Here is a 13,940-nt window from a genome sequence, read left to right on the forward strand (position 1 = left end):
TACGGTGGCCGGGGATCGTCACACGATCCTCGACGCCCGGAGTGTCTTCTGCGGCGGCTGGGGCGTGATGAGGATCGTTCCCTCACGCGCTCCGCCTCCTCCTTAGCTAGGATGACTACTTCGCAGAAGGGGGAGACGGCGTCCCTTTCCCCCTCGCTCCGCACCTTGGCCTGAACTAGAGCCGGACGTAAGAGGTTACCTTCGCCATTCACATCCCTAAGGACATGGCGATGCTCAGCACATGCAATGCACACCGCCACTGTATGCTCCACCATATCTTCCGGGCGGTCCTCGCAATGACGACACCCAGACGAAACGCCCGGGTGTTTCCTCCCGCCGAATTCGAAACAGGTACCAACCGAAACTTCCGTGTCCGGTAAGTACCTGCATCAGGCGGTAGGTGAGGACGCCGTGACGCCTCTCAAGCCACTCTTCAAAGAGGGGACTTATCACTGCTATAACGCGTATGTAGCGAGCCCATCTAAAAAGTACCCTAGGAATTTTATTTCTGAAACACAAACCAGGGTGGCGGTTACCCAACCTATAGGCGCAGGTTTCCGGAAAACAGTGGAAACACATATATAGAAATGAGTGTGGATTGTTCCTTATAATCATAATCCTGTGCTATCACGAATTTTCAATGCACAAATTAACCTTGGGTAACAGCTATAATTTATGAAGCTGAGAAAGCTGTTTGCAAAAATAAATATAATGCCTAAAATAACTATTCCACGCGGACGAAGTCGCGGGCACAGCTAGTACAAAATATACGCCCGACCACATGGCGTGGTTGTGGTGTGGTTGTGGTACGTGTGAATTGACCCTAAGAAAACCATACAATAGCCTTAATCGATATAGGGTCAGGTGGGGTAAGTGAAACTCAGGGGGAAGTGAAACACCCATTCATAACTCTATAACTAACAAGTGTATCGATACTTCGCGCTTAGTCGGTAAAACAGAATGGCGATGTGGTTTTATTGATAAAACATAGAAGTCGCTATTATCATTTTCTACACCAATAAATAAAAAAGAAATTTTTCAACTGTCAGTTGTCAAAACACGAGTTGGAGGTGTGACGTTTTCGGCCTTCGTGAAAGTTTTAAAATAAGTGTTTTAAATGTACCTAATGGTAAGTACTGAGTAAAAAGTATGTACTTTCTAGTCCAATGATTATATTTCGATAATTCCTAAGGATAATTGAGTTTTGGCTTTGGTAAAAACTAAACCTAAAAAAGTGTTAAGTGGGGTAAGTGAAACTTAATACACGGGGAAAGAGAAACATATGTTTCACTTCCCCCGTATCAGAAATCACAAACATTTTTACGTGATTAAAAATGTTGGTAATCATAAATTTACTATTTGTGTCTAAATTATATTTGCGAAATTCTTATAACTTTTTTATTTTCAGATTGTCTTCACAAATATCTCGTAGAAAGAGTGGACACGGACACAGACTTAATAAATCGGTTACTAATGACATCAAAACCCTACAGTACAAGCTTACATGCCGCTCCCAAAACTAGATGTAGCCAAATGACTCCTGAAGTCTGTGAACTTTTACAAATGAGTACTATTGACATTGAACGCGAAGAAATTCAGTCAGAAAATTAAGATTCTGATACTAATAGCGATTTGGAAGAATTTCAGTATTCTGACTGAATTTCTTCCTGTTTAAGGTCTTCATGGTACTTCTGATTTGAAGTTTTAATTTTTTTTTTATACATATATTGAAATATATGCTGTGTTATATATTAATAATATGGTTACAATATATGTCTGAAACCTTGACAATGTCTTTAAATTTCATTCAATACATTTTATCTCGTAGTAAATTTGTACAGTTTGGGTTCAAGACTTTTGTCCCTTTATGAAATTACACACTGTGCGGTGTCTGATGCTTGTTTTCGTAATTGTAAGCAAACGTTAAGTCAGTAAAGAAATTTATTTTTATTTTGTTTTTGATTTCACTACCTATAATTTCTGTTTTAAATTCTATACAAATGTTTGAGACATCTGACCATGGTAACTATGTTTCAGTTACCCCAAAATACGTTTTTTGTTTTCTTTTCTAAAACTAAGCTTTATATTGATTGTAGAATATAGACATTAGAGAAACAAAATCTGAATTGTTGCCTTAGTCAAGTAACCGTTGCATAAATACAACATTTAACTATATTTCTGACGTTTGTTTCACTTACCCCTTTCCAGGGGCAAGTGAAACAAAACCATAGTCTGAAAATATTGATTGTTTTCTCGCTTATGGTAAGACTAAAGAGCTGTTTGTCATAACTCCATGAATCATTGGCTAAAGGAGAGTACTGTGCAAGCAATGCAACTGAAATTGATCGTCGCATTACTGCGTCAGATGCCGTTATGTTAAAATACAAGTAAAGTATGTTTCACTTACCCCATCTGACCCTATCGTATATTTTTAACAAGCTTGTTTTTTTGTCCTCTACGGTACTGATACCCAAAACCCTTATCGAAAACTTTACTGGATAATATAAATGTTAAATATTATGTTATCCGAAAGTACCTACCTACCTACCCATAATTTTTAATTAGCAACGAACACTTGAGTGGCCGAGTCTGGCCAACGAAAGCTGTCCAAACTACAACCACAGGGATCAATAAAATAGACAGCTATTTTAAAGAGTATTTAATAGAAATTGGACATTGGTATAAAAATGTTAATACGCACTGTTATGATTAACTGCTCGTAAATGCTTAAATAGATGTAACGATTGATTAGTTTTCAATTCGCCAGGTTTAGTTTCGCTTCTCGGCAACTTGTCCACGTTCCCCTCCTTCCCTCCTTTTCGTTCTCCCCAGATGTCGACTACAGACCTTATCTCTTCGTTGATGTGCGCGTGCAGCACTATGAGCACGTAGGAGGAGCCGATGCCGCCAGTCTTCATCACTGCACTGGCTCCACAGGATCGTATCGCCAAGTTGTCCACGTGGATATACTTGATCGTGTAATTAGGAAAATAATTTTCATACACGTACATTTGGCCTTCGCTTATTGACACTGGTGGGTTTTCTACAACGGCGGAGTCCATGTGTTTGAGGTCGTACCTCCATTTACCCAGTTCCAATGGAACTTTCGTTTTCTTACAGATCATTTTTGCATCTGTGACGATGGCTAGCAGAACTATTAGCAGCAGGTCCATTGAAGAGCGTTACATTTGCGCGATTGACTTGAAATTGTAGATTTTTTGTCTTTCTGCACCTGTAGACGATTATTTTAAACAATGGACTGATAAGTACATTACGAACAGTAGCTAACCAGCACACTTTGTTGCTTTTTTTATTTCTAGACAAAGCATGTGGAATGTGCGTTGACAAAAAAGAAGTACCTACGAATGTAAAGTTATATTAAATTAATTACTAATCCACTCGACGTCACACCAATCGCACATCTGCAAAAATACGTTGCGAACACGTCTACAATAAAAAGAAGAAGACAGCAAGGTAGTGTCTGACACTGGTTTTCAACTGCACCTACGGGTTAAGTGGTATTATACATACATTTATAATATGTTAATAAGAAAATTATACTATATAAAATAAAAATGAAGTGTAAATGTATAAATATATATTACAGGCACATGATAAAATGAAAACCCGTTCGTGCACTTGCAGTGCTGGCAACCGAGCGCGACGGACAAATGCATTACCTTTATTGATAATCAAAATCACCCAAATAGACTCGGGAGCAAATAAACGAAGTTACTAGCGATGTTTTTATGTATCTTTATAAATATTTTCAGTGGTTAGGTATGAATTTCATTAAGTTGCATTGTATACAGTACAGTAGGTACCTATAAAAAACCATTTCATCATCATCATCAACAAATTCGTAGGCCTCCAATAACTTCCAGATAGACCGGTTGAAAGCGAAAAAAAAAATAAAAGTGGTTATGGTAATCACTGATATTTGAATCGCATTCTCGCATCGCAACCTCCAGTTTCTTTTAGTTTAAACCGACGCAGGTACTCAGCGATCCTTCCATGTCCAGTCAACGCCTAAATGGGCAGGTCTCACCCAACCAAAAGATATGCTCATTAATATCAGGGAGAAACGTTTTAGTACTCTCGGATGGTTTCGTCTATGATTTTCTTTTTCACATGGGGCACAGGTACTCTACGGTAGTCAGCCGTGGTGTTATCTTTGTTTTGGCAGCGGGTTTAGCTAATTCCCTCATTTCCAATCATTCCAACCTCGACTTTCAAGCAGTAAAATCGAACCTCTTTCACCTGTTCCCTGAAGCTATAGATGCACTATTTAATTTCTTCAACCAACTAATGGCTCAACTTGGGATTTTTACTACTCTCTCTACCTACTGTCTTCCACCGTTTTGTTGGCTCCATTCAGTCCGGATTGAAAGATTGTGCAGGAAGAGTCTGGACTATAAATTCATTACCGGCAAAACATTAGGGTAAGTACTAGGGGAAGGTTGCGATCATTGGACCAGGTCTTTCATTGGACCACCACTCTATTTCCAAAACTATGCAAGCTAGCAGTACCTAAACTTAACGGAACGAGTCCGCGACGGCTCAGTTGCACCTCCCTTTTACCTCGGGGTCGCTGCGGCGCTTGGCGAGGAACCACGTGTGTCGTTGTGTTTGCGGCGGTCAAAATCTAATTATGTCGCTCAGGACAATTGAATGTAAGTATTGTAGTATTCTTATTTATTTTGGTACTATGTTGAAAATGTTAGCCAATTTAATAGTGATTCTTTGAGTATTATTTAACTTCAGACGAAGTTATCATTACCATTAATTTTTTTTTATACTAAGTTCCTTGTTGCCATCATTGGACCCTAAGAGAGTTCCACCATTGGACCGGTTCAATCATAGCAACTTTTTTATATTTTACTGGTCATAACAATGGGAATAGATCCCGATTATTTGACTAATTATGTAAAGAAGACAAATTATTAAGTTATACATGATATTTATTTTTGCAATCCTTGCGTAACCCCAGGTTGTAGTTAGTTAATAACCCACAGATAAATTATTATACATTAATTTATGATTCCAGAATGCTGCCAACAAAAAGGAATGAAACAATGTAAAATTCAATTACTTACTAATTGAAATGTTTTTGATTGACGTATGTGTATTGTTTGTCTCTACCTATGTCATAGTTTTAGAATATTGTTTATTATAATTAGTTCCCTTAATTGGACCTTTAGAGCAAACATCTCGAAGTCCGTTGATGGCAACCTGGCGGTTCATTAAATGTGCCCATGGTCCAAAGAAGGCAACAGTCCAAAATTATGTTTTCTTCATATATATTGAAAAGTATAAGCCCGAATTAATAAAATGCGTTTGATTATTATTAATAAAGGTCCTACTTTATCAAAATAATAAAATGGTTTAATTTTAACACTTATAGTTTTCGCGATTTGAGGTCGTAAAGTTAAGTGGTCCGTTTATAGCAACCTTAGGTTTGACAGAAATAATTTTGTCCTGCTCTGAGGTACTGCCTTTCATTCAAGTAAGTATCACTGGCTTCATAGGACTATGTGCCGATATTGTTCAATAGGCAATAATAAAACAGAACAAAAGGCAAAGCTCGCTAAATGCAATTTCATTTTAATGACAGTCCAGCAGGACAATTTCTCTTTGGATTTTTTTTTCACGATATTGGACGGAGAGCGGCTGTGGCGCTAAGTGTATTACGTCGTCAATAGAAATGGCAATTTGCGATTTTTTGCTTTATTCCACTCGAGGGGCTAAAAAGGTTACATTGTATGTTTCATATCGAGATCATAATATGTGTCATTTGCCATATTGTAAAAAGACAACATTTTGTTTGATGTTTCATAAAGCTTAGCATCCACAGGTCCGCATCATCGTACGCATCGCACGCATCCGACGGATTGAATAGATTGACTGCGTCCACTGTATCGGCAGCGTTCGGATTGCCGATCCCACTTTTACTCGGTTTTTTGGCATCGGCATTCCGTTTAACGTCATCGTCATATCGCATGTAGGCATTGCCATTGTTCTGTTCGGGCGGCGAGCTACCCTTGCTCGTCGTCCGCAGACCCGCACTTACGGTGGCCGGAGATCGTCACGTGATCTCCGACTCCCGGAGGTTCGTTCTCTCACGCGTCCCGCCTCCTCCTTAGCTAGCATGACTGCTTCGCAGAAGGAGGAGACGGCATCCCAGTACTCCTCGCTCCGCACCATGGCCTGAACCAATGCCGGACGCAAGAGGTTGCCGTCGCCGACCGCATCCAGACCGTATACTCCACCATGTCCTCTAGACGGTCCTCGCATTTTATTTTTATGGAACACGCCGACTAGTTGTCTATCTAACTAGTTGACATATCTCCTGATGTTAAGCAATCGCCGCCGCTCATGGACACTTGAAACACCAGAGGCGTTACAAGTGCGTTGTCGGCCTTTTGGGGGTTAGGAATGTAAGGGTTGTTGGCGAATTGGAAAGTTGGAAAGATTGGGAAGGAGGGAATTAGGCCTCCGGTAACCTCACTCGCATAACGCAAGTGTTGTTTCACTTCGGTTTTACCAATAGCTTTGACAAATTTAAGCTTTTGGGAATCAGCTTTTGCAAATTATTACTGGCATAGTTTTTTATTTAAGAAATCGGCGTGGCCGCGTGCCCGAAACGGACGCAGACCACCCCGTTTCTACATCTGCCCTTCAGGCGGGGATCCCGGTAAACCCCTCTAGGTAGTCCGCAGGTCCGGAACAGGCCTCAGTCCTACTGGGCCCCATCTGTGGAATAACCTAAACGAAAACAAGGAGATAAATAATGATTTTCCTCCAATGTTTGCAGAAATAACCATATCCGATCACACAGAAGGATATTTCCCGCGCTTATAATCTTTTTTCAATATGTACCTACTCACTATTCTGCTTTCGTGGTTTTAATGCGTTTTTCAGAATTGTGATTTTATAAATGGCTCGGTTTTACAAATTTATGTTTTTGATACTCGAAATGTAATTGTGCTATATCGGATGTTGTTGTTTTGTTATGATAATATTATGTCAGACTTAGGACTTTGTTTATCGGGCCGATGCACGTTAAATCCAAGTACATCTATACTAATATTATAAAGCTGAAGAGTTTGTTTGTTTGTTTGTTTGAACGCGCTAATCTCCGAAACCACTGGTCCGATTTGAATAATTCTTTTTGTGTTGAATAGTGCATTTATCGAGGAAGGCTATAGGCTATAAAACATCACGCTATGACCAATAGAAGCCGAGCAGAGCGGGTGAAACCGCGCGGAAGCAGCTAGTGGGTAATAAACGGCAAAGTCATGAACGGTCATGAACCATCGAATTAGTGCAAGGACATCCATCTTTAATGCAGTATTTGTAACTTTAGATAAGTTGATAACAAAAGTATGATACATTTTTATGCCGCCCGCCGAGATCAATACCGGCCCACCAAGCACAAGCCCAGCGTCGTAGAGGCGCTCGTCGGGGCCATGAAAAGCAATGACCTACAATTTGTAGATAGTTAGTTACCTCGACGCTCAGGTAACAGAATCCCCTCATAATCAGTGGTTATAAAATACCACATTACTAATCGATTTAGGAGCAAATAAATAAATTGGGTATTTAATGGAATAAAACAACTTGTTTTTCCAACGGCAGGATTTATTGTAGACTTTAATAATGGTCCCTTAATGCAAAGAAAACGTCGGAATAGTATCTTAAAATTATAATTTACAATAATTCCATGTTAACATTAACATCTAATCGATTGATGATTGAGCGACACTACAGACTTATCGAACGCGGTTCAAGTTCTTTGGTGTACCTACAGAATTTACGAAAAAAAATTAAGTGAGAAAAAAAAACTCCCAAAGTAGAGTAACATACGTTAATATATTTTACATAATAATATCACTATTTTATAACACTAATAACACCAAACGACGTACGGCTTCAAATCGATGTCGTACGCGACGAGTTCCGTAAGAGAAATGTTTCAATTATACAATTATTAAAGACTACATTGCCTTACACTACGGCCATTTAATGGCAATAAATGTTACATTTTTTGTTTATGTTTATAATATAAATGTGTAAAACTACAAAAATTTACGCGTGGTGTCCGCTGTCTTTTATAAAAATGTTTTTATTCTTTTACCCTTCACCCGACATATTAAAGTAAATGTACATAAGTAGTATAATAATACATATTTTGAATAAGAATCCAAAACTCACATGATAACACAATACAGTTTCAAGAATTTGATTTACAATTTAAACTTAGATGCCAAATAACAAAAATTAAATTAAGTAAATCGCCAATAAAGCAAAGATACAATGTAAAAATATAATTCTTGATTTTGTGATAAAATATCAATAGGTACTAGGTATAATAAAACATATTAATGAGATTTGGTGGAACTTTTTCTCAGTATTTATTTTGATAAACGTATGACACACTAAAGAGGGATGATAACGAAAACATTTTATTTGAGTATTTTCTTTTATACGTAAATCAGTCGTCACAATCTAATAGGCCAACTCTGGCAGTTGCCATGTAGAGAGAGGTAAATAAAATCTGTTGCATATCGAGTAAAAACACTTAGTTTGTAATCATTGGATTAGAAAATATAATAATATTTCAAGAACTTCCCAAATTGCATCAGACTGCATAGTTAGAGCATTGACAAATTGACAACATTCAGTATCACAACAAAAGCACGTGTTTTTGACGTTACCAATTACAACTTTGACATTTTGGTCTATACCAAAGAGAAGTAAGAGTGAATGAAATAGACAAAAAGGATTTTCAAAGATTCATACCATTATCCACAAAGATACTTATGTTAAAAAAATAAATGAGCAGATTTTGATATTTATATTAAATATTTAATAAGTATACAAAATCCATTAAGATAATGGATTTTAAGTTTATTAATTACGATCAGTTAATATAACTACGGTAATTGTAATAGCTGCCTTTTAGAATATAATATTATCACAATAAGTCGTTCTGTTTATATGGATTTCTATAATGTAAAGATAAATTTGATGGTAATAAATGATATTCTTTATGAAAGTGTATGAGTAACGAAATAATGAATTCAAATTTTTCATATTTTACATTGACGTTCCAGGACGTACATAACATGTTCTATAATGGTACACAGACTGACAAACGACAGTGTTGACCGCTTAGATTGTGTCGACTATAATAAAAAAATACTTGCGTTTGACATTAACCTAACCAAGTGATGGTTCATGTAGATGGTTTACTTTTCGTACCCACTTACCCAGTCCTCATCCCTATTTTTTTTATTAATATCACTAAATTCATGTGCAAATCAATTATATTTATTGCAAGGCGCATGCATTACCTAATACTTACATAGATTATATTTTTGAAAAGAAAATAAGGGAAAAAGCACCATTACTAATACCCACACAACAAAAAATCAAAACCTTCTAATAAAATGACATTGCAAATTGGATAAGATATTCTTAAGTTTTGTACATTTAGCTAGAGTCGCGTCAACATCTGGCAGGTGATAGTAATCTACTTGATATGTATGTATGTAACTGCTAAGCAAAAGGTGTTCGGTAAAAACGAATTGCAATCGCAGAACAGCATTTTTTATTAATTATATTAAGCCTAATAAGTAAAAAAGCCGTCGGCTAGATTTATTTTACAAAAAATCAAATCAATATACATTAATTTACTAAATTAAGTTGAAACTTCATTTAACCAAACACCTCTGACTTATAATCTCGGCTGTGAACACGGTACGTGTGCCCGTAGAGATCGCGACTTAAATACGAGTAGAAGCATACAAAAGAGAAACGACAAGAAAATATATCATTTTTTAAAGAATTGACATTTGTAGCGATTATGAGCTCGACAAAATACATTCTACTATCATAGATAGACTATTACTATCGTAGATAACCGTTGTTGCAAATCGTAGAAAATTCTTAATAAAGATAATAACACGACACCATTGGTATAAATATTCATATTTAAGTAGGGATACAAATTAAACTCTATGTAGGCGATGTACTACACGCACCGAGAGGTATTATTCTATCGTCGGCATAATATAAATCATATGGTGCGACATTTCTACGATTTGTCACAATTACAATCCAATCACACTAAAACTAACTCAGGACGGATCCTTCGATACTTACGGAACTCTGTTTAAAGGCACATAGATTCATATAAACGGACTTCTTTTATGTGTAATGTTCAAATTAACTTATAGAACAAAATGGTTATTTATTTTAATTATTATAAGATATGGATTACAATTAATATAAGAAGTAAACTCACCGGCAACAAGCCGTAGAAATAGAGTACGAAGAACAAGATGAAGATGAGCTATAAGGGTCGGCCATGAAAGTATTAAAGCCAAGACCCAGAGGGCAAATCTTGAAACAGGGAGTAACCGAGAGTCAAGAGATGGCAAGAACTAGTGCTTGTGGATGGAGAAGAGGTCAGGTCTCAAAAGTACGCAAGAAAGCACAGGAAACTACATTACAGAAATTCACGAAAAGTCAGAAGATGAGCTACATTCCCACCGCCCCTTAGACCCAGAAGGGTCCTGACATGAGCACGCTTATAACACTCGTGAGTAGTGTTCAACGTAATATCGAGAAGGTGCTCGAAACTTGCTAAAATGGATGGATAAAAAGGCCACTACAGACAGGCAGCGAATCCAGAACTTAGAAGCCAGAGTAAGCAGCCTTCAGGAGTTCAGACTTGCGGGGCTTGTATCCTCAGCCATTCGATCCCCTTGTCCACCACTACTCTTCCCGCTAGTGGACAAACACCCCATGCATGCGGGTCAGGGCCGGTCCCCTTATGTTTTCAAATATATTACAACTTCTTTCACTCTCGTGGCTTGTTGTCTTTAAGCAAAAAAAAAAGAAAATAAAATATAATGTAGGCAGATTAAATACAAAGACTATTTCAGCCATTGCAAAACTTGTTCATTAAATAAATTACTTTATTATAATTTGTTCTATAAGTTATTTTTGCAATTAATATTATCACGGCGTCACATGCTAACTGAAACCATCAGAATGTAGGCTCTATACAAATACATAAATCATCTTTACTTTTTCGATTCCTTTTTCACTATATTGGTAAAACAATATAAAAAAAAAATTAACTTAAGTTATGGAATAAATATAAACAATAACTATCTCATATCTAACAAGATCTTCAAATGGATATTCATAATTTTACGCCAACGTGATAAAGCTACTCATATTACACAGTGTCGACTTGAATACTGAAACACTACTCAATTTTAAGTTGTACTTAAATATCGTGCTATCTCTTTTATTTTATAAAGATTTTGTAGTCATAGAACTATTTTTGAGAGCGTCTCAAAATTGAGTGACGTTTGAGTATTTGACCATGATTGTCATAGATAGTTGCACATAGATAGCAAACATGCTTCAACCTACAATTGAAATAAACTTAAAACAATTTCATTTTAAAGCTAAAAGTGGTTATTTAGAAAATAATATTAATAGTGTTCATAACTGTGGAACTTTAATACTATGTTACTTCTCTCAGCTTAAGCACAATGTTTACGGTGCGTAACGTCCGCGCAATACGTCCAATTGCGGGTCCGTTTTTAATAATTGCTTACTAGTGACGCAAGTTTGATATTTTATGACACAAATGGTCTAGTAAGTAAATCTACCGGTAGATAGGTAATTGATAACCGTTAGAGAGGTGTGATCTAAGGTTTTCAATGAATCAGATACCCGCCAGTTAACAATCGACACTGCATAACACCGGGACATTGGCTTTTCTTCATGTATAATAATAATCTCATTGTTGGTCGTGTTGTAAATACAAATATTAGATATATTAAGTCAACAATACAACTTTCTAAAAGACACATTAGTATTTATAGTTGCCTCAAAATGTGTACAATGATAATAATTTGTAACAAATGTATAAATATACATAATATTTTTATTTAGATATGACAATGTATGTCGACGGGACGGTTTTAGAACAAGAAATGATATTTAAAACACATCGATTTCCTTAATAAGGACGTACCTACATAATATGATATAAAATATATTTCGTAATAAAATATATTTTATATCATATCATAGAGATAATGCTAGTTTTTAGATTAAAATATAAATATATATTTACAGCCTTACTAATAAACATTAATAGATGTATTGCAGATTGACTACTAATAAAAAACAAACATGTACCCAGATAACAGCGACACAACTTGCCAGTAGATAGGACCGACTAAAGGCCGGCGCCCACTGCCGGCATTCATTCATTGAAATAAGGTTCAAAATAACTTAATTTGTATTACACGGCATGCCATACCGTGCCATGCAGTGCCGTGCCGGCAGTGGGCGCCGGCCTCGAGCCAACATGGTAGTTTCCTACTAGTCAAATTCAATACTTTTATCGAAATGTCAAAAACTATACTTTTCTATGAATTTTGTAAGAGATCACCACTTATCGGCGCATTCCAATAAACTACCGATCGGTAAATTTGCTTACGAGCCGTACTTCTCTAAAATTAAATAAATAAATATAGTGTCAAATTAACGAATGAATGTACGATTATTTTGGGATATTTTATTGTATTAAAATATCAAAATAATTTATTTTACCTAATTATAAGAACAGAACATAGTTTAATACACTGAAACAAAAAAAAAAGTAATATAAAAGGAATGTTTTAAGGGTTTCATTATACAATTTCTTATTTGATATTTTCTAATTCTACATTTTTTATGCGTATGTTCATGCTGTTTCAACCGTATCGGTGCCTCTTTCTACTACAGTTTGTGCTCTACTTTTGCTAGAATTGATAGATTTTTTATTAGTAAGACTGTAATATTTTGGTAATTATGTAAATGTATATAAGTAAAATCTTTATACATAGACTTTCCATAATAACTTACAACAACACTTCTTGTAATATACATATTAGACGTAACTAAAATAAATAAAGATGTATTTTTTATTTATCTGAGAACATAGAACTTCTATTAAAATTACATTATTTAAGAAACAATACATACACTTACCTTTAAGCAAAACGGAATCCAGTTTACGTATGATTTTAGTAATACTACGATTCGTGTACATTTAACATCGAACTATGTAGATGCAGTGGATGGTATTTAAGTACACGTTGTATATTGATGGTGTCGTATTGCCAACAAACCTGTCGGTGCCAGTAAGCAGGTCGCGCGTGCGTGATGTTTACATGTGGATAGTAGCGGCGGTGTAGCGCGCCTCACCGCGACGCCAATTCCATTGAGACGGCCGGTACTGAAGAAGTAAATATTTATTTAGAAAAGGAACTTCTTGTCCTTTACCCAACTTACTTATGGTCGGTACTACGTGCATTCTCTTTCATTCTCCCATATCAGAAGTCATTATATCACAAACATACAAATTACACATTCTGACATATTTTGATGGGTTGTTCTCTTTTTTCCATTACTTTCTATAATTTAAAGTCAGAAAGAAATAGATTAAATGATCAAGGAAGAAAGCTGTTAGTGGAAAAATAGACATCATCAACCGGGACACGTCCACTGCTAAAAGAAAGCCCCGAGAGGAGGAGGATTTGCCATATTATCAGACTTTGCCTCGAGATCGCACTTACAAGAACAAACATTTTGTGGACCACTGGTGGTCTGCGTCTGGACCCAAATTTAAGTCAAAGTAATAAGTAATCGAAACATAGGTTATAGGGTACGTAAATCTCATCTCATTCAGTATGGGAGACCGGTAGTACACTTAGGGTGCTTTTCCACCAGAGATATGCTATGCTACGTTGTTGTGGATGCGTTTGGCTTCCACCTATCATATTCATTGGTACACATAGCTTAGGAATGGTGGCAACGGATTCAGCTAAGCTATGTTTTTTATATGGAAAGATGTGTGTACATAT

The 13,940-nt window shown here is 36.4% G+C and overlaps 2 protein-coding genes across 3 annotated transcripts in view; both read right to left on the bottom strand.

Moving 5' to 3' along the window:
• Nucleotides 1–2,644: 2,644 nt before the first annotated feature.
• LOC118268574 (uncharacterized) lies at nt 2,645–7,016 on the bottom strand. Its single transcript, XM_035583115.2, has one exon. The coding sequence runs from the start codon at nt 3,171–3,173 to the stop codon at nt 2,691–2,693; it is 483 nt and encodes a 160-aa protein (XP_035439008.2). The 5' UTR covers nt 3,174–7,016; the 3' UTR covers nt 2,645–2,690.
• A 674-nt stretch (nt 7,017–7,690) lies between these two features.
• Nucleotides 7,691–13,940, bottom strand: part of LOC118268008 (plexin domain-containing protein 2) — a 55,706-nt gene continuing 49,456 nt past the window's right edge. Inside the window, exons 12-13 of one of the 2 annotated variants that reach the window (XR_004783001.2) lie at nt 12,401–13,312; nt 7,691–12,285 (exon numbers count right to left, since the gene is read on the bottom strand). Coding sequence is in view for 1 of the 2 variants with exons in the window: in XM_035582283.2 (XP_035438176.1) it covers nt 13,244–13,312 (69 nt within the window). In the remaining variant the exon portion in view is untranslated. Of the gene's footprint in view, nt 13,313–13,940 lie in introns of both variants that reach the window. The other variant, XM_035582283.2, reaches the window with a different exon arrangement.

This window comes from Spodoptera frugiperda, chromosome 25, assembly GCF_023101765.2.
Source record: "Spodoptera frugiperda isolate SF20-4 chromosome 25, AGI-APGP_CSIRO_Sfru_2.0, whole genome shotgun sequence".
Lineage (NCBI taxonomy): Eukaryota > Metazoa > Arthropoda > Insecta > Lepidoptera > Noctuidae > Spodoptera > Spodoptera frugiperda.

Bases quoted from the DNA above. Each gene is read 5' to 3' on its own strand.
- LOC118268574 (XM_035583115.2), bottom strand. From the start codon at position 3,173: ATGGACCTGCTGCTAATAGTTCTGCTAGCCATCGTCACAGATGCAAAA.